Source organism: Rhinolophus sinicus, chromosome 4 (assembly GCF_057876585.1).
Source record: "Rhinolophus sinicus isolate RSI-liver-muscle chromosome 4, RSI-T2T, whole genome shotgun sequence".
Lineage (NCBI taxonomy): Eukaryota > Metazoa > Chordata > Mammalia > Chiroptera > Rhinolophidae > Rhinolophus > Rhinolophus sinicus.
In genome coordinates, this window is record NC_142504.1 from 96,305,821 (window position 1) to 96,325,736 (window position 19,916).

At 38.3% G+C, this 19,916-nt stretch overlaps 1 protein-coding gene across 3 annotated transcripts; it reads left to right on the forward strand.

Moving 5' to 3' along the window:
- The first annotated feature begins 1,909 nt into the window (after positions 1–1,909).
- On the forward strand, positions 1,910–14,544 carry HAUS1 (HAUS augmin like complex subunit 1). 3 transcript variants are annotated; one of them, XM_019739692.3, is made up of 9 exons: positions 1,910–2,061; positions 2,837–3,011; positions 8,522–8,657; positions 10,386–10,520; positions 11,592–11,715; positions 12,076–12,141; positions 12,935–13,006; positions 13,257–13,304; positions 14,307–14,544. In XM_019739692.3, the coding sequence occupies exons 1-9, from the start codon at positions 2,035–2,037 to the stop codon at positions 14,355–14,357; spliced, it is 834 nt and encodes a 277-aa protein (XP_019595251.2). In that variant the 5' UTR covers positions 1,910–2,034; the 3' UTR covers positions 14,358–14,544. The 3 variants fall into 3 exon arrangements, with proteins under 3 accessions (XP_019595251.2, XP_019595252.2, XP_019595250.2); XM_019739693.3 differs by lacking the exon at positions 1,910–2,061 and adding an exon at positions 2,349–2,495; XM_019739691.3 differs by lacking the exon at positions 1,910–2,061 and adding an exon at positions 2,367–2,528.
- Positions 14,545–19,916: the final 5,372 nt, after the last annotated feature.

Consider the following 19,916-nt stretch of genomic DNA (forward strand, 5'->3'; position numbering starts at 1 on the left):
CCAACCCGACTGAGAAGAATGGTCCAGAACCGGTAGTCTCGAGCCAGAATGTACTAAAGCTTGTTTTCTCTATCAGCAACTAGTTTCATGACAGTAGACTATTTTTCCATTGGGAGTAGAACAGAATGATTAAAATAACGTTCTATGCCTACCCAATAAGATTGGAGCGGGACTTTTTTCTCAGAATTTGGGTGATACTTAGATATGTACAGAATTTGGGGGGATGTTGGGTATTTTGTTATAGTGGAGACTATTAACGTTGCCTTGTAACTTCTGAGAAGCATCTTCCAGCTTCATCCTTCAAATCCTGGTTTATACCCAAAATCTTAAGTGGGGTCATACGACTATCTGGGTTAAAAAGGTCATCTCCTAAAACATAGCTTGCAAATGTATGGTTAGCAATCCCTTTCTTTAATAATCTACTTTTTCAATGTGAGCCATGGGTGAGTAAATATGACAATCCTCCTGGGAAACTGGTGGGAATAGGAAAAAAATTGGTTTACAAAAAGAACAAAATTGCAGGGATATTTTGTGAAATTTGTAGTGATTATTAAAGTGGACAAGGGGCATAATGATAACTTTTTCCCCCACATTCATGAGCTGTACCAACTTATATGAAATTTGGTTACTAAGCAGAGAGATATTTGAAACAAAAAGAATCAGCTATACAATATGGTATTGGCTAGTTAATAAAATTCCCTTGTAAAGAAAGGTTTAATCATTTAAAATATGCATATGACTTAGAAGAAAATTATTTGGTGCTAAATCTGATCCACAATTTGACATTCAACTACACATCACAACAAATTGAGTACATAGTCCACTTTTTCTAATGCAACAGTACACTACAGCAGGTTGCGGACAACAGAGTGGTATAACCTGAGGAGACTGAAAACCCATTTGGAGCCAGAACACTGTGGTCAGGTTCCAGCTCTACTTCCTTATCTTGGTCAAGTCGTTTAATGTACACGTGTGTCGTTTTAATGTGAAAATAGGTAAAATAATGTGAATCCATCTATTTTTACAGGGTTCCTGTAAGAATGAAACAAAAACAGGAAAACATATGAAAAACGAGACATTGCTGTAGCAATATAAAGAACTTCTCGCAGTATTAACTAGAGTGATGGAGGGAAGAGAGAACTTTAGGGAAGGGAAGAAATGAATGGAAGAATGGCTCAGTGGAAGTGACAGTGCCAGCACTTGGATACTGTCAATCATTTTAAAACAGGCTCCCGCACATTTAGCTCTTTGCTAATAGAAACTAACAGATAAGATTAAGGTTTCCGTAGTTTATATTGCCAGGGTAAACAAACAAACAAAAATTGTTAATGCACTCAGTGTGGAAGAAACAATCTGCTTTCCAAAAAACAAGTTTTGGGTACTTTTTAAGACAAGTGATTCAAGTGAGAAATAAAAATATGAGAAAGAAAACACAGCCTGGTTCTAAGCGGCTCTACTTCTGATCCTGTAGATTATACCATGGAAAGTGGAGGGGGGGCCGGCCCGGTGGCTCAGGCAGTTAGAGCTCCATGCTCCTAACTCCAAAGGATGCGGGTTGGATTCACACATGGGCCAGTGGGCTCTCAACCACAAGGTTGCCAGTTCAATTCCTCCAGTCCCACAAGGGATGGTGGGCTGCGCCCCCTGCAACTAGCAACGGCAATGGCAACTGGAGCTGAGCTGTGCCCTCCAGAACTAAGACTGAAAGGACAACAACTTGACTTGGAAAAAAGTACTGGAAGTACACACTGTTCCCCAATAAAGTCCTGTTCCCCTTCCCCAATAAAATCTTACCAAAAAAAAGGAAAGAAAGTGAGGGACAGGCCAAGTAGCAAGCAAGGAGAGGCTTGCAGTGCAGAAGACTTGTAACTTTTGTCTAAGGGTTCAGCAGCCTGGAGTCCTAGTAAAAACTACAACTCCCAGAAATCCCGTGCCCCAAGGGGACGGGACCAACGGTGTGTGGGCGGGGCCTTCAGAAAGAGCCGGGCACGTCTCTCGCGAGGAGCTTCTCGAGAAGTGGCGGGAGCAGCAGCTATGGAAGCGCTGGAGAAAGACGCACAGGTAGGTGACGGGGCTGGACCAGACGTTTTTCGGCCTCCTAGAAACGGCGTCTTTGCCACGCCCGCCCCGCCGGCGGATTTCATGGGCTCACCACATTTACTTTTTGCCTCGCCCTACTCCGCTGGTACATCTTTAGTCCTGCCTTCAGGATCTGCGATCCCCATTCTGCTTAGACTGCTTTGGAAAAGGCGTTTCCGTTCCTTCCTGGGACTTTCCTTGCTTGCACTCGGATTTGGAGAGGTGTGGTGGAGTCCCCTGGTACAAAATCCCTTCTGGCACACTGAAGTAGGTCTTCTGGACCCAAACCTCCCATCCAGCCAAACCTCGCTGTTCACCGCTGATTCCTACTAGAATTTTCACACCTGACCTGCTTCCACGGCCCGCATCCCAACTCTAGGAGCCTCTGCGAGCTTATGACACTTACGGGGCTTATGGTGTGTTGGAGACAACTCTTTTTTTCAGAGCTTGTACGTGTTATAATGCGTTATCATTTGCATATTAAGCTTTAAAATTATTTGAGTGTTGCAAATTATTAGCTTGTACTGCTTTTGTAGCTTTGGGAAAGGATGGATTATTTTCTTGTAATTTCTTTGTGCTTGATCACTTTTTATTTCGTGACATCTGGTAGCTCTTTAAAGACAAGTGAGGATGTGAAGTAGGAAGGCAGAATATTCATAGCAAGCATTTTTGTTTGCTTTTGATCACCTTGTTATATTTGCTTCGTGCCGTTACAATAACCAAGGCTTGTAATACTTGTCTTCCTTTTAATGGCTAGGTTGCTGCATGGTTGAAAAAAGTATTTGGAGATCATCCCATTCCAAAATATGAGGTGAATCCACGGACCACAGAGATTTTACATCACCTTTCAGAACGCAACAGGGTCCGGGACAGAGATGTTCACCTGGTAATAGAGGACTTGAAACAGAAAGCAAGTGAATATGAATCAGAAGGTGAGATTAATTCCAGAGTTTTGAATGAGATAATAACTAGAAGTAACCAAATTTTATAACACTAATGTGTACAAGGTTAATTTAGTGTAGACTACTTGTTAGTTTTGCTTTATTTTACCCAGATTTGTCTTTCTGTTGTACTAAATAAATCAATAAATTTCATTATAGTGTATATTTTACCTGTACTGTGATAGTAGAACAGTAAGCCCTGAAACATGAATCTAAACTTATTAGCCTGACATACAAGATGCCTGTGGTTTTTCTTTTTTTCTTTTTTTTAATTTTTTTTATTGGGGAATATTGGGAAACAGTGTGTTTCTCCAGGGCGCATCAGCTCCATGTCATTGGCCTTCAATCTAGTTGTGGAGGGCGCAGCTCAGCTCCAAGTCCAGTTGCTGTTTTCAATCTTAGTTGCAGGGGGCACAGCCCACCACCCCATGCGGGAATTGAACCGGCAACCTTGAGAGTCCGCACTCTAACCAACTGAGCCATCCGGCCGCCCCGTGGTTTTCATTTCTTTATCTTTGCTTTAGTTATAATGAGCCATCAGGATACGTGAGGTGGCAGCCATGAACTGTGAGACTTGAATACATCACTCTATCGCCATGTATTCATGTGATTGCATTAGAATTTTCTGTTGTGCATATGTGGTTTGAAAAAGTGCACTTAAGACACCTATTGTTTTTATAATACAAACCACAACAAAAGAGTGATGAAAATCTTTTTATGGATGGAATATACAAAAGGAAGTAAGACCACTTGATTTATGTTTAACCATGTGTATGGCAGGTATTATATACAATATTTTGAAAAATTACAATTGCAATTCTACTGCATATATGCTTTTTTCCCATTTTAAAAATTACCATACATAAAATAGACTTTTTGTTTTGGTGTGCTGTTTTAACACACATGGATTCTGGAATCCACTCCCACAATCAGGATGTCATCCCCCAAAAACTCCCCTGTAATGCTCCTTCGTAGTCATACTCTTCTCTGTGTGCTTTTAAAATTGTTTTATTTTTTAAATGATTTTATTTTTGTAGTTATTAAAATGCAATATGGAGGAAGAAGCTTTGGGTTCAGAAAAACCTTCTAAGAGCTTTCTTTTTGTCTATAATATCCTATAACACAAAAATCTGAAGATTTTCAAAGTAAGATTTCTGTGATCTTAAGTACCTTTTAGGGTGACACATGTTAAATAGCAAATGTTTCTATTAATATATACAAATTTTGACATGATTTTCCATATTTAAGTATCGAGAATGGCCCTGCCTCCATTGATATTTCTTAACATTCCATGGCATGGACTTTAATTATCACTCCTCTGTTCTAGGTTTTCCCTTCTTTTAGACAGTGAAGCTCTCCAGCAGAAAATAGAAAATTTGTGGGACCTTGTAACAAGTCTGGATTCATCTGTACCATTCAGGAGGCCTTGCTTCCCCAATTTGTAACTAAATTCTGAGTAGTGATGCCATATAGCGATTCGGACTTGAAGGACTTTTGAGCTCAAAGTCATTTTTCAGATGCAGTGTTTATTTATATACAGTACAATTCTTTGCAACACCTGAGATTGGAACATTTTAGAAATTATTTTCAGGAATTGAGAGAGGATGTAAAAGTTTTGTATGAAGCCTTTTTAATCATGACCAATACAGATGAAACTATTGAAGCCCTTCTTCATGCTGCCATTTTCTTCATTCGAGGAGAAAAACAAAAAGAAATTGCCCCAGCTAGAATCTCCAATAAAAAGTTGAATAGATGTAGCAAGTGTGGACATTCCCTCCCACTCTCAGAGGGAAAGCATCCGGTTTTCACTGTTAATGTTGGCTGTGGGTTTTCATGTAGATGCCCTTTATCAACTTGTGGAAGTTCTCTTCTCTTTCTAGTTTGCTGAGTGCCTTTACCATGAAAGGGCTTTGGATTTTGCCAAATGCTTTTTCTGTGTCTATTGAGATGATTGTGTGACTTTTCTTTTTCTGTTATGGTCATGTATTACATTAATTAAATTTCAGATGTTGAACCAATGTTTATCCTTAAGATAAAACCACATCCTTATAGTGTATAATTTTTTTATAGGTTGCGAGATTCAGTTTGCTAGTATTTTGTGGACATCTTTTGCATTCATATTTATAAGAGGTATTAGTCTATAGTTTTCATTCCTTGTGCTGTCTAAGTCTGGTTTCGGTGTCAGGATAATACTGGCCTCATTGAAAGAATTGAGAAGTTTTCCCTCCATTCTATTTTTGGAAGAGTTGGTGAAGAATTGGTATTAATTCATCTTTGTATATTTGATAGAATTCAGTGGTAACACCATCTGGGCCTGAGCTTTTCTTTGTGGGTAGTTTTTTTAATTAATAATTAAATCTCTTCACTTGTAGGTCTATTCAGATTATCTATTTGTTCTTGGATTAGTTTCAGTAGTTTGTGTCCTTTTTGGAATTTGTCCATTTCATCTAAGTTATCTAAATTGTTGGGTACAGTTGTTCATAGATTTCTTTAGAATCCTTTTTATTAAGTAGGTAACTCAGTGGGATCCTCTCTTTCATTTCTGATTCTAGTAATTTGAGTCTCTCTTTTCTTCTTACTCAATCTAGCTTTTGGTTTCATTGATTTTTCTCTATTGCTTTTTTATTCCCTATTTCACTAATTTTCACTCTAATCTTTATTATTTCCTTTCTTTGGCTTGGTTTAAGTTTAGTCTGCTCTTCTTTTCTTAGTCTTAAGGTGGAATGGTAGGCTGTTGACTTGAAATCTTTCTTCTTTCTTTCCTTTTTTTAAAGACTAAAATTTTTTTTCTCTTTAAACTTTTATTTAAGTGTGTTTTTCCAGGACCCGTCAGTTCCAAGTCAACTAGTTGTTTCAATCTAGTTGTGGAGGGCGCAGCTCACAGTGGGGATCGAACCGGCAACCTTGTTGTTAAGAGCACCGCGCTCTAACCAACTGAGCTAACCGGCCATCCCTCTTTCTTCTTTCTTAATACAGGAACTACAACTAAATTTTCTTCTAAGCACTACTTTTGATGCATCGCATAAGTTTTGGTATGTTGTGTCTTTATTTTCGTTCATTTAAAGTATTTTCTAACTTTCCTTTTGATTTCTTCTTGACCCATTTGGTTATTAGGAATGTGTTGTTTAATTCCACATATTAATTTATCAGTTTTCTAAGTTTTTTTTCTAATTTCATTCCATTGTGATCAGGGAATACTTTGTATTATTTCGATCCTTTTAAATTTATTGAGGTTTTTTTTATAGCCTAGCTTAAAGCTTTATCCTGGAGAATGTTCCATATCCACTTGAGAAGAATGTATATATACTGTTGTTGTTGAGTGGAGTGTTTTAAAAGTGTCTGTTATGTTACTTGGTTATATACTGTTTAGGTCTTCTGGTTTATTGTCGATATTCTACCTTGTCCATTTTTATCTGGACGTAACCCCATCATAAGTCAAGGCATATCTGTACTTGAGTATGTCCACAGTGACTGTGGGATGACATTGGTTTTGGTAGGACTGTCTTACTCTTTCACTGACCACACCTAGCTGTAAAATTTTGCTAATTGACAGCTACTTATTTTCAACAATGCCCCAGGGCACAAATTGCTCTACAAGTTAATTCGGTCAAATTCTGGCACCATCAAGGAACAGTTTCTGAAGTCAGTGTTTGATATTTGTTCTGACCGAAGGATGGCTCCTCCTAGATGTCTTATTTTTTGGTCCTTCCATGTGAAGTAGGTGGCCTGCAGTTTAACCTGTATCAAGAACCTTCTTCCAATTGCCTTTTACTACAACTTCCACTGTTTTTTAGGGTGTTCTTAGGCTTGAACTTCTGCACGCTCTGTTGCAAATGGAGTCAGTTCCTTTGAGAAGACATTGGGAGCTATCTGTATTATGGCTTGCTTCTTCCTCTGGAAAATTTCTGAGCCAGGGCTCTGGAGCTGGGGATAGAGACAATGGCAAGCTTTTCTCTGAGTGATACCTCCAATGTAGATACTGAGCGTTTGGTGGAGAGAGAGTACTGCAGGGTAAGGTCCTCTTGGTGTGCCTTTCCTGGTGTGAAACCACCACCTCATGAGCTCGTGTAAGAGCCGTTAGAGCCCCAGTATTCTCTTTGTGCCTCACCCAAGGTAGAGCTATCATTCCAAGAGCAGTGGCTGGAGGGAGTAAGAGAACCCACCCCTCCTAACCACATTCGCCTAGGACTTAGCTCAGCAACAGATAGCTGGTGGCAGGATGAGAAACACTGAAGTCCTGTTCCTCCTGGAAAAAGAGCCAAACTTAAAGCTCAGAAGACAGCATCCTGTATATTTTCATGACCTTGGATTTGGCAGTGGTTTCTTAGCCACGATTCCAAAAGCACAAACAGCAAAATAAAAAGTAGGTAAATTGAACATCATCAAAATTAAAACACTTTTTTTCTCAAGGACACCATTAAGTAAATGAAAAGACAGCCGACAGGATGGGAGAAAATATTTGCAAATCATATGTCTGGTAAGGGATTTGATGTATCTACAACATATAAAGAACTCTCACATCTCAATAATAAAAAGACAAATAACCCAATTAAAAGTGGGTAAGGGATATGAATATACATTTCTTCCAAGAAGATATACAAATGGTCAGTAAGCATGGCATCGTTACCCATTAGGGAAATGCAAATCAAAACCACGATTCCATTTCACACCTACAAGGATGGCTATAATCAAAAAGACTGATATTCAGGTCTTGAGTTATCATTTCATTGATCATCATTCAGTTCTGCGAATGACCACTGTACAAAAAAAAAGACAATCACAACTGTTGGTGAAGATGTGGAGAAATTGGGATCCTTGCACACTTCTGATAGGATTGTAAAATCATACAGTTGTTTTTGGAAGCAGTCTAATTCCTCACACAGTTAAACTATATGACCAGCTGTTCTGCTCCTAGGTATATACCCAAGAGAAAGGAAAACACATGTATATAAAAACCTGTACATGGATGTTTGTAGCAACATTATTAATAATAGCCAAAATGTGGAAGCAACCCAAATGTCCATCAATGAATGAATGGAGAAATAAAATGTGGTAGATTCATCCAATGGAATATTATTCATCCATAAAAAGGAACTAAGTACTGATACCTGCTGTAACATGGATGAGCCTTGAAACCATTCTGCTAAGTAAGAGAAGCCAATCACAAAGGACCACATATTGTATGATGTCATTTATATGAAATGTCCATAATAAGCAATGGGTAGAGACAGAATGTAGATTAGTGGTTGCTAGGGCTTCATGGGTTGGTTAATCGGAAAATGATGACTAAGGAACATGAGGTTTCTTTTTGGGGTGTTGAAATGTTCTAAAATTAGTTGTGTTAATGAGTGTACATGTCTGAATATACTAAAAGCCATTGAATTACATACTTTAGGTAGATGGGTTATATGATATGTGAGAGATTTCAATTAAGCTGTTAAAAGTTAAAATAAAAGCTAAGCAAACATTATAGTCACCATGGAACTCTTATGTCTTTTCAGCCAAGCATCTTCAAGACCTTCTCATGGAGAGTGTGAATTTTTCGCCAGCCAGTCTCTCTAGCACTGGTTCTAGGTATCTGAACACGTTGGTCGACAGTGCAGTGGCCCTTGAAACAAAGGACACCTCGCTGGCTAGGTAATTCTTGTAACCGTTTTAATTCTGCAATCATATGTGCTCTAAGGTCTTGACCCAAAGACTTATTACTCAGGGTAATTCTGCGTAGAAAATGAACAGTAAATGCCGAAACACTGAATTTAGTTAACTCCTTATCTTTGCTGATAGGTATAATTAGTTTAGGTTAACATGGCCTTGGTTAAATTTTGGTGTTTTCTTCTTCCAGGATTAGGTTTGTGAAGACTGGTTCTCATGTATATTTGGAAAGGGATTAGATATCACTTCCATTGTTCCCTGTAAATGGACAATAAGAAAAGCAGCAGGCTAAATCATCTGCTTTAGCACAGTGAATTTTAGTCACATCCCTACCCGATTGGGTAGAGTAGGTTAAGGACCTTTATTCTTCGTGACAGACATTTCACCTGTATGAGGACATTATTCTTCCAACAACCCGAAGAGGAAAGTGTAGCTCAGGAGAGATGTGTTAAATAACTCCTCCGAGCTTAGTAAATGGCAGAGTTGGGATTCAAACCCAGTCTGACTCCGAAGTCCATCTGACTGTCACTGGTGGCTATGTCTTAGCTGGGACGACCACTGTAGTTTACAATCAGAGGACCGTTCAGCTAGTCTGCTTCATTGCCAATTTAAGGGATTAGAATTTTTCTATATGCTCCAGAGTAGTGTTTCAGGTATACGAGGTCGGATAATTAAGTTGGTGAACTTACCCTAGAAAAAGTGCTACACACCTCTTTGCTGAATATCACTACGGTCACCTTAGCAGTGCTCCCCTTGGGAAGTTATATGCTGATGCCAGCACCTAGTCCACCCTTCAAAGCAATTTTGGAACTCTTTCTGGAATGGCCATCAGAGTTGTCATCGTATTACACTTGATATCCTGAATGTCATCAAAATATCTTCATTTCAATATTTCCTTTATCTTCGGGTAAAGAAAGAAGTCATTGGGGGCCAGATCAGGTGAGTAGGGAGGGTGTTCCAATACAGTTATTTGTTTACTGGCTAAAATCTCCCTCACAGACAGTGCCATGCGAGCTGTTGTATTTTCATGATGCAAGAGCCATGAATTGTTGGCGAAAAGTTCAGGTCGTTTAACTTTTTCACGCAGCCTTTTCAGCACTTCCAAATAGTAAACTTGGTTAACTGTTTGTCCGGTTGGTACAAATTCATAATGAATAATCCCTCTGATACCAAAAAAGGTTAGCAACATCTTTGCAACAAGTTCTCGAACTTAATTATCCGACCTGGTAAGAACATGTAGGTTGTATAGCAACAGAAGTCTAGACTTAAGTCAGTTCAGCAGAGAGCAAGTACCAGTTATATGCTAGATGTATACATATTTATATATACATGGCACTGGGGAAGCAGAGATGAATAGGATAACTGCAAGCTAGGACAGTCTCTGCTCATGGCCAAATAAAGGAGGTGGACATGTAAAACTATAACACAGCTGCAATCTACAAGAACGTACAAGCTGTAGCCAGGACGCACAGAGAAACGGAGAGTGAATTCCAGTATGAGTGTAAATCTCATTTGAGTTTTGAAGGACAAATGGAAATTTGCCAGCTGAAGAAGGGTTTGCCAGGCAATGGGAAGCATGTGCAAAATGCATAGAGGTATGAAACAGTGTGGTTATGGAAGAATCCACATAGAGAAAAAATCGTTGTGAGAAATGAGGAATGATTGTAATTGTTGTCCTTAATGACCATGTATGTGACCTGATTCTTTTTTTAGTTTTATCCCTGCAGTGAATGATTTGACTTCTGATCTTTTTCGTACCAAATCTAAGAATGAAGAAATCAAGCTTGAATTGGCAAAACTTGAAAAAAATCTTACTGCAACTTTAGTATTAGAAAAATGTCTACAAGAGTAAGTAATTGAGTTGGAAGAGGTGATAGTTTTTATTATAATGGCAAAAATAAGACATTGTCAGATTTAATTTTAAGTCAATAGATATGATTTAAAACAACACATTAAGAAATGGGGTCCATAAAATGTTTTTTTACGTAGAATATTACTTGGGTGGAAGTGGGGGGGTGGTTAGATATACACTTTCTCACAATTTACTTCATATAATTTCCTACTTTATTTCTTCTTTTCTACAACTAACCTGGGTTTTATAATTTTCAGAATGTAGGTAATTTTTTTTTAACTTATAAACTACAGTGCAACTAAAAGTACATTATATTTTGTTGCCCTTTTTTACTAGAGCTCTGGTATGCCTCTAGATGCTCCAGACCTTCTTTAGGTCCCTGTTGCCCCAGAGATTAGATGCCGTGGGTCAGGATTATGTATAGGCACAAGTAATTTAGTGGGGTATAAATTATTTGACAAATATTAAGTATGTCTATGCAAGGCACTGTGTCACATCATATCTAGGAGGGAGGCCTTTGGGACCTCCATAATTCAAATTGGCTTTAGGATATATTAAATCACTTTTTGAGCAGCAGGGTTACTTTCTCCAAGAATAATTGACATAGATTAATCTTAAAATTATTTAGTATTTCTTAAGAAAAATCCCACCTAACAACATGGAGGGGAAGTTGACCTGGAGGCATGCCTGGTAGCTGCTTTGGTATATAAAATTTATGGTAGAAAATCCAGCAAGTATGTTATCTACTCCTTTTTTTAAAAAAAGAAGGTTTTGGGTTTTTTTTTAACTTTGATTTATTTTAAGTGTGTTTTTCCAGGACCCATCAGCTCCAAGTCAAGTAATTGTTTCAATCTAGTTGTGGAGGGCGCAGCTCACAGTGGCCCATGTAGGAATCAAACCGGCAACCCTGTTGTTAAGAACACTGCACTCTAACCAACTGAGCTAATTGGCCACCCCTGTTATCTACTCTTGACTTATCCAGAATTGAATCCAAAAAGTAGTACAGTTTCTTTTTTATAATAATTTCACTGAGGAGAAGAAAATGTTTTCAACTTTACTTTTTAAAGGGATCTCAAGAAGGCAGAAGTTCATCTGAGTACGGAAAGGGCCAGAGTTGATCATCGTCTTCAGAACATGGACTTCCTAAAAGCAAAATCAGAGGAGTTCAGACTTGGAATCAGAGCTGCCGAGGTATGTGTGCAGCACTAAATATAGTTGGCTCTCTTCAGTCTTCTTTTTGGCCTTCATCTTCACAAGGTAGTATTACTGTTCCCTTTGTATAGATAAGGGAACTACAGAGATGGTAGTTAATTTGCCCAAGGTTACATAGCCACTTGGCAGCAGATTTAAACATGGGCAGCCAGGCCCATCTTGTCACAAGTCTGTGACTATGGAAATGATTCACATGCAACACAGAATTACTTAGATGCATGTGTGGTTTTACATCTGTGATTTGTAGCTTCTCTTCACTGGGTTATATGTTGAAAATTTGTCATGATGGTCACTTTGAAAATAATTTTCTTAACTAGACCCACTGTTCTGTAATTGTAGGAGAAACTTTCAGCCAGAGGCATGGATGCTTCTCTGTCTCATCAATCACTGGTAGCACTTTCAGAGGTGAGCTGATTTTGACCCAATTTAACTTTCTTTAAAATCTGCTTTTTCGTTTCTTTTTGTAGAGCTTTATTCACTATTGACCTGATTTTCTTTACTAAACTCTGTACTCTATGTTCACCAGTATTTATATCTGTATTTCTTGTTTAGCTGTATATGTCCTCACATTTATTTAGTTTTTTTAAATGTATTACTATATGCTAGAAACTCTTTGGAGTCAATACATTATTGATTGATTTATTAAATTTATTGAAGGACGATGTACTAACCATTAGGTCTTCCTCGTCCTTCTCTTTCAGTGTACAGTAAAAATGCAGGCCCCCAAACTCCTGTGGCATGCAATTCTGGGTTTTTATGTTGATTAGGGTTTTATCTATTTTGGTGGGAGAGGGAGTAGCATGAGGTTTTGTTTTACTTTATTATTAAGATTTTTTTTTGTACTTTGATTTTGGGAATCTAAAGTTGACAGTTAATAAATATGTATTTGAGACTCTAGTTGTCCCCTTACATTCTGATTTCTCTTAATCGCTTTATTTTGTGTTCCTAGACAGCATACTTAAATCCTATTCTTAATTAGTGGTAGTACAGCTTTCCCATTTTAAGCATCTTATAAGGATTGTTTCCATTGGAAGTGACTTTGTGTATCCGTTTATCTTTGAAGCTCTTTATTTGATACATTATTTTAAATATCCTAATGTGAATGCTTTACCACCTTTCATTTCTGAAATTGGCAGTATTTAGTTGCATTGTGATATCTCTTATTACTCTGTGACTCTGTGTTTTTTTTCACCCCCAGAAACTGGCAGAACTAAAACGACAGACTGTACCTTTGAAGAAAAAATTGGAGTCCTATTTAGATTTAATGCCGGTAACTATTTTTATGAATTAATAAAATAAAGTCATCTCCTCCAACCTTCTCCAAAGGCCTTAAATGATCATGAAATTAGTGAGTTCATGAAATTAATGAGTTCATGCTTAAGGATTTAAAGTCCAAGCCGAATTTCACTGGATATACTCCTCTGTAATTGTTTTTGCCCTTTGAAAAGCATTGTTGCATTTTTTTCACCTTGATTCCTAATTGAGGCAATATAATCTTTCTTTGTTTTTTTCTTTAAAAGAATCCGTCTCTTGCTCAGGTGAAAATTGAAGAAGCAAAGCGAGAATTAGTAAGTTCCATTTTTTTCTTCAGGTTTTAAAACAAGAAATAAAATAAATGCTGAGATAGCTAAAGCTCCCTTCCTCCTTCTTCTGTCCTTCCTCCTCAGAGGTAAACCTCAGTCCCAAAGTCACTGTGTATTGTTCATATGCATCTTTTAATACTTTTTTTGGCATATGTATTTATTTTTTTCCATAAAAGGTACATAGTGGTCTTTTATGTCTTTTAAATTTTTGTTTAGATTTTCCTGGGTGAAAAGAGGGGAGGGTGGTGAGACATAGAATATTCTAGGCTAAAGAAATTTGCAAATGCACAAGAGCTGAAAAATGGAAAACTTTTCCAAGCTTTGGCAAGTGATGAGGTCCAGCTGCCTAGGAGTATGCAATGGGAGATAGAGCTGAAGGTCAATTGGTTTATGATGTAAAGGGCATTTAATATAAAGAGAATGGAGTCTGTAGGGGACCACTGAAAGTTGCTATGTGTTTCCTTGTTTTTTAAGCCGAATAGAAATGTGAGTGAAGCTATGCTTTGATCAGGTCAGTTCTTTTGGTAGATGATCCTGTAATCAATGTACAGGGTGAATAGGAGGAGGGAGAAAGAAAATTGTAGCAACCAGTTGACCTATTTAGGACAATGAGAAGTAATGAGGACAGTGGCAATGAAAATGGAATAGAGGCGATACGAGAGATACTATGGAAGTACATTATTTAAGGAGTAAAGGTCAGAAAAGTTTACTTGTGTATCATTACACTGAATCATTTCTCTGAAGGGTTTTTCTCCCCGTTAGATGTTTATTAGAATCGAGTCTGAAAACTTTTGGGGTTTGGGAAAGGGGAGAGACGTAAAAGCAAGGGAATGTCTCAAAGCATATTTAATATTTGTAATGGTATTTTTTTAAGTTCTGTTTTAGTATTTTTCTTTTTTGCTTTTCTTATTTTAAATAACATTAGAAATTAGAGCACCTGTTTTATGTCGTTCTTTGTAGTATTTCAGATGTTTCTTTCTTCCTTAGGATACCATTGAAGCTGAACTTACCAGGAAAGTAGACATGCTGGAACTGTGACCAGAACCAAAGTAAATTAAATAGGACTTTACAGAATTATTTCCTCTTGGCATTCCTTAATAACTTAATTTCTGTGTTCTTAGATGAGATAATAGTGTAATTATTGATAGGATAGTTGTTTCTAATTATGTGTTGCATTTTTGTGCCCGAATACATAGTTTTCATATTAAAAAATGTTAGTTTTCTATATTGCTGGTGGCTAAGTGTCCTTCTGTATCTCGATTAAGTAAACATTCTGACAGTTGTCATGCAGTCACTTGTTAGGTCAGCTAAGTGAAAAGAAAGGAAAGAGTCTATAACTCCAGTTATGTTTTTCCCATTCTTCCGTCTCCTGGGGTTTGCTTTCGTTCTTTCTGATCAGCTCACTTGCCTACCTCCAGATGGTAATATATGCAGGAATTTAGTTTATGAAAAAGGTGGCCTTTTAAATCAGTAGTAGAGAAATGGATAATTCAACACATGGTTCTAAATCCATACTTATGTCAGGAGAGTTTCAAAGGTTGAAAGATTTAAATATTTTTTGTTCAAGGTAGTACAAGGAGGTGCCAAGGACAACTAGATATCCACATGCAAAAGAGTAGAGTTGGACCTTTACCTCACATTATATGTAAATACTAACTCAGTGACTCAAAGCCCTCAATATAACAGCTAAAACTATAAAACTGTTAGTAGAAAAGATAAAGATAAATCTTCATGACCTTGGATTTGGCAAAGGATTCTTAGATATGACACCAAAAGCACAAGCAGCAAAAGAAAACATAGATAAATTGGATTTCATGAAACTTAAAAATTTTTGTGTTTTAAAGGACACCATAAGAAAATGAGTAGACAGTCCACAGAATGGGGGAAAATATTTACAAATCATATATCTGATAAGGGACTTGTATCCAGAATCTAAAAACTTTTACAACTCAATAATAAAAGGCAAATAATTTAAAAATGTGTAAGGAATTTGAATAGTCATTTTCCCAATGAAGATATGCAGATGCCCAATAAGCATATGAAAAGATGTTTGACATCATTAGTTATTAGGGAAATAAAAATCAAAACCAGAATGAGATACTACCTCATACCCAGTAAGATAACTAGAATAAAAGAAACAGATAATAGTAAGTGTCGACGAGGATGTGGATAAATTGGAACCCTCATGCACTCATAATAGTAGGAATGTAAAATGGTGCAGTTGCTTTGGAAAACAGTTTGGCAGGCTCTCAAGTGATTAAACATTAGAGTTACCATGTAACCCAGCAATTCAACCACTAGGTATATAATACCCAAGAGAAATGAAAGCACATGTCCACACAAAAACTTATACATGAATGTTTACAGCTGCATTATTCATAACAGCCCAAATGTCTATCAACTGATGAATGAATAAGCAAAATATGGCATATCCACACAGTGGGATATTATTTACCTATAAAAAGGAATGAAGTACTGATACCTGCTCCAATATGGATGAATTTTGAAATCATTATGCCAAGTGAAAGAAGCCAATCACAAAAGATCATGTATTACAGGATTTCGTTCATATGAAATGTCCAGATGGAAAGCACATTGGTTGGTTACAGTTAGGGGGATGAGGGATCGGGGTGATAGGTGAAGGATACAGAGTTCTCTGAGGTAAGGTTGCACATGTTTGTGAATGTATTGAAAACCATTGAATTATACAGTTCAAATGGGTGAATCTTATGGTATGTACATTATATCAATAAAGCTGTTGAAGAAGAGGTATGCCGATGAACAAGGAATAGGTAGAACTGTTTTTATCAAAAGATGAAGTTACTGGGCCTGCCCGGTGGCTCAGGCGGTTGGAGCTCCGTGCTCCTAACTCCAAAAGCTGCCGGTTCAATTCCCACATGGGCCAGTGGGCTCTCAACCACAAGACGGTTCAACTCCTCAAGTCCCGCAAGGGATGGTGGGCTCCACCCCCTGCAACTAAAATTGAACACGGCACCTTGAGCTGAGCTGCCTCCCAGATGGCTCAGTTGGTTGGAGCGCATCCTCTCAACCACAAGGTTGCCAGTTTGACTCCCACAAGGGATGGTGGGCTGTGCCCCCTGCAACTAGCAACGGCAACTGGACCTGGAGCTGAGCTGCGCCCTCCTCAACTAAGACTGAAAGGACAACAACTTGAAGCTGAACGGCACCCTCCACAACTAAGATTGAAAGGACAACAACTTGACTTGGAAAAAAGGCCTGGAAGTTACACACGGTTCCCCAATAAAGTCCTGTTCCCCCTAAAAAAAAAGATGAAGTTACTGAAGTGAGCATCCATCCCAGGAAGTTAGGAAAAGAAGAGCAAAATACGTAAACCCAAAGAAGCAAGCAGGAAGAAATAACGAAGATAAGAGCAAAATTAATGAAACAGAAAATAGATACATTGGAGAGGATCCACAAAGCCAAAAGTTGGTTCTTTAAAAAAAAAAACGGGGGAATTTGCCGTGTCATCTGAATTTTTAAATATATAGATAATAGTGTTTTTATTAATATTCTCTAGTCCAGAATCTAAAGTGAATCCCCTTTGGTTATTTGTTCCCCTTTGGTTATTTGTTTTTAAATTTGGGGTTAAAAAAAAAGTTCTGGCCTAGAAAGCCAAAAAACCTAGGTCCAGAGAGCAAAGAGAAGGGGAACAGATTGTGGAGGAGTCGGGCAACAGCTCAGGCTGACTTTCTGTTTGCCTTGATGTGCCAGGAAAGGTGTGGAGTGTCTAGACAAACACCTAAGGCAGCTCAGAGTTAAACCTTTTTGCTCTACTACCATTCCTAGGTCTCTAACCTGCGTATTTCCTGGAAACATCAAAATATATGCACATGTGAGGGCGGGGTGCAAGGGGCCCTCTCTTTTTGTCTCTAATTCTTACCCCTGCACTTCATGTCTGTCTGCAGAGAACCACTGTTTCACCCCTAAATACTTCTGCATTTATCTTCTAAGAACAGAGTCTCAGCTGATCGTAGTAACATGATCAAATTCAGGAAATTTAACACTGATTAAGTATTATCTAATATATAGTCCATACTCAGATTTCTCCAATTGTCTCATAATGTGCTGCATGACAATTGTGTTTCTAATCCAGGATCAACGTTTTGTGTAGTTGGGTATATGTTAAACCAGCTTCTGATACCTGGTTTTGACCATTTTGTTTTTACTGTTTCATTAGACCCCCATTTCTAAGTCTATGAAACTTCCCACCTCTCTCAATTCAACTGTCTGAGCTAGTCCAGCCAGGGAGGCACAAACCTAGGAACGTTTTGAAGTCCAAGCCGTGAAGGGTCACTGTCCTCTGCCCAACATTCTGCCCTGTGAGAGGGGCACTACTGTCAACAGATTTGCCTTTGTCTGCACTAAGTTAAGACCTCAGGCCCTAGCCAGGGGCTCAGAGTTACCCGCAGAATGGGGTTAGCTTCCACACCCCGGGAAGCATGTGAATGAAGCTGGATACTGGGTAAGAAGTGCAGCATGAATGAAAATATGTTCCTCACCAAAATGCGTCGGAAGCTATTTTAAGAGTAGGCTGAAGATTGCATGTGGACGTCCTTGGAGCCTGTTTGGTTGCCAGGGGACCTTTCTCCCGTGCATTATCCCAGGAGCATGTGACAGGTGGCTCACCATAGCTTGTCCGTGACCCTGTGCCTGGGCTGTTTATGTCCCGGCTTTGATGAGACACCACCCACAGAGGCCACTCTGCCAGCTTTATTTAGTACCACGGTGCCCGGACCACTTCTAATCTCAGCACAGCTTCCTCTCACATTGTGCAGGTATATATTTTTTGTTTTATCTTCAGTGCCCAGCTCTCACATTTAGTTTTCTCTAAATTCTGCAGCAGCCGTTGTGGGCTGACAGCCTGCCTCCACTGCATTGGGAGAGAGACTTGCTCTGTCTGCCTCCAGGATCCAGATTTTCTAAAGCACGTTCAGGCACTGAGCATGAAACATAGCTCTTACATTACTTAGCAATATGACTATAAAGCCATCATGTAAACTCTCAGGCGTCAAGTGGCTACCATAGTTGCTCTATCTCCCTTATCACTCATTCATTCATCTACTTACTATTTATTAAATATTGTATGTTAGGTAGTGGGGCCACAAAAATAAATAATTTCCCCTCAATCTCAAAGAATCAGTTTATAAATTTACAGAATATCAGACTGGAAAGGACTGTCCATTCCCATTTTAGTTTTATAGATGAGAAAACCGAGGCCCAAAGAAGTAAAATGACTGTCACATAGCCAGTTTTATAGATGAGAAAACCGAGGCCCAAAGAAGTAAAATGACTGTCACATAGCCACTAACTGAGTTAGCCTTTAACTAACTGCAGGCTGAGGAGGCCGAAGTTCCTAAAAAAAAAAAATAATAAGTCTGTAATCCCCCCCACCTCCAAAGCTCCAAACTATTTTTAACCACAAAGGTAATATTTGCTTATTGTAAATAATCGCAACAATTCAGAAGTATATAAAATTTGAAAGTCTAAACTCTTTCCTACCCCATTCCCAGTTCTACTCCCCAAGAGTAACTAGTGTCATTAGAGTGAATCCTTCTAGACGTCTATGCATATTCAACATTAACACATATTTTTATATTCTTTTTAACACTGTGGAGTATTTCAATACATAGATATACACATGTTATACTTCCTGACCTTCAGATGGTCTCCAAAATATTTTTTAAACATAAAGAATTATCAGATATTCCAACCCCATTAGAGTTGTGAAATTAGTATCCAATGATTGAGAAAACATGCAATAACAAAAAGCTAATACAAATTCAGAAATTAACACCATTTTTATATCAATTTATTCATCCAAACAGCATCTACAAATACTTGAAAATTATCATGTACATGTGAGACATGATACATACTCAGCCAACAGGTTTTCTTGTGTGTATATTATATAGGTTCTGGATCCTTCTTGGTAAGTGTCCTTATTTCATCCCCTGTTTCTTTGTTGGGGACCACTGCTCTATTGCTGCTAAGGCTCATTAGCACCAGTTTGTAACACTGAATGCCCTCTACTGGCCAGCAGATCCCTCTGGTCATTGTATCAGTTTTGAACTGCATTTAGCTGCATATGACAAAAACAAAAATGTGGCTTAAACAAAAGAGATGTTTATCTTTGTTTCATATAAAATGCCAGAAGCGGGCAGTCCAGAATGGAGATGGGGACCTCCATGGTCACTAGGGACTACAGTTCCATCTTTGTGGTCCACTATGTTTTAGCACTGGTTTCTATCCTCAAGGTCACCTCTTAGTCACATGTTGGCTGCTGGCAGCACCAGCTTTCACGTCCATGTCACTTTGGACAACCCCAGCTGCCAGGGGGACTGGAAAATGTAGTATTTTCATGGGCGCGTTGCGCAGAATAGATGTGGGGTTCTGTTAGTTAAGGAAGAATGGAAGGCAGGATTAACAAGTGAGTAACTGGAAGTCCCCACCCTAGTAGAAATCCTTTTACCTTCCAGTCCTGAATTTTCTCTTTTAGCTTCCATTTCTGTCCTTTGTGAAAATAAGATTTTCCTTTTTCTTGAGTATAAATTGGTATAAGTTTAGATTTTCCTTCTT

Excerpts from the sequence above, each read along its gene's own strand:
- HAUS1 (XM_019739691.3), top strand. The coding sequence starts at position 2,475 with ATGACACTTACGGGGCTTATGGTGTGTTGGAGACAACTCTTTTTTTCA. Across the intron at positions 2,529-2,836 it reads AACTCTTTTTTTCAGAGCTT|GTTGCTGCATGGTTGAAAAA; the intron begins GTACGTGTTATA and ends TTTAATGGCTAG. Across the intron at positions 13,305-14,306 it reads AAGAAGCAAAGCGAGAATTA|GATACCATTGAAGCTGAACT; the intron begins GTAAGTTCCATT and ends TTTCTTCCTTAG.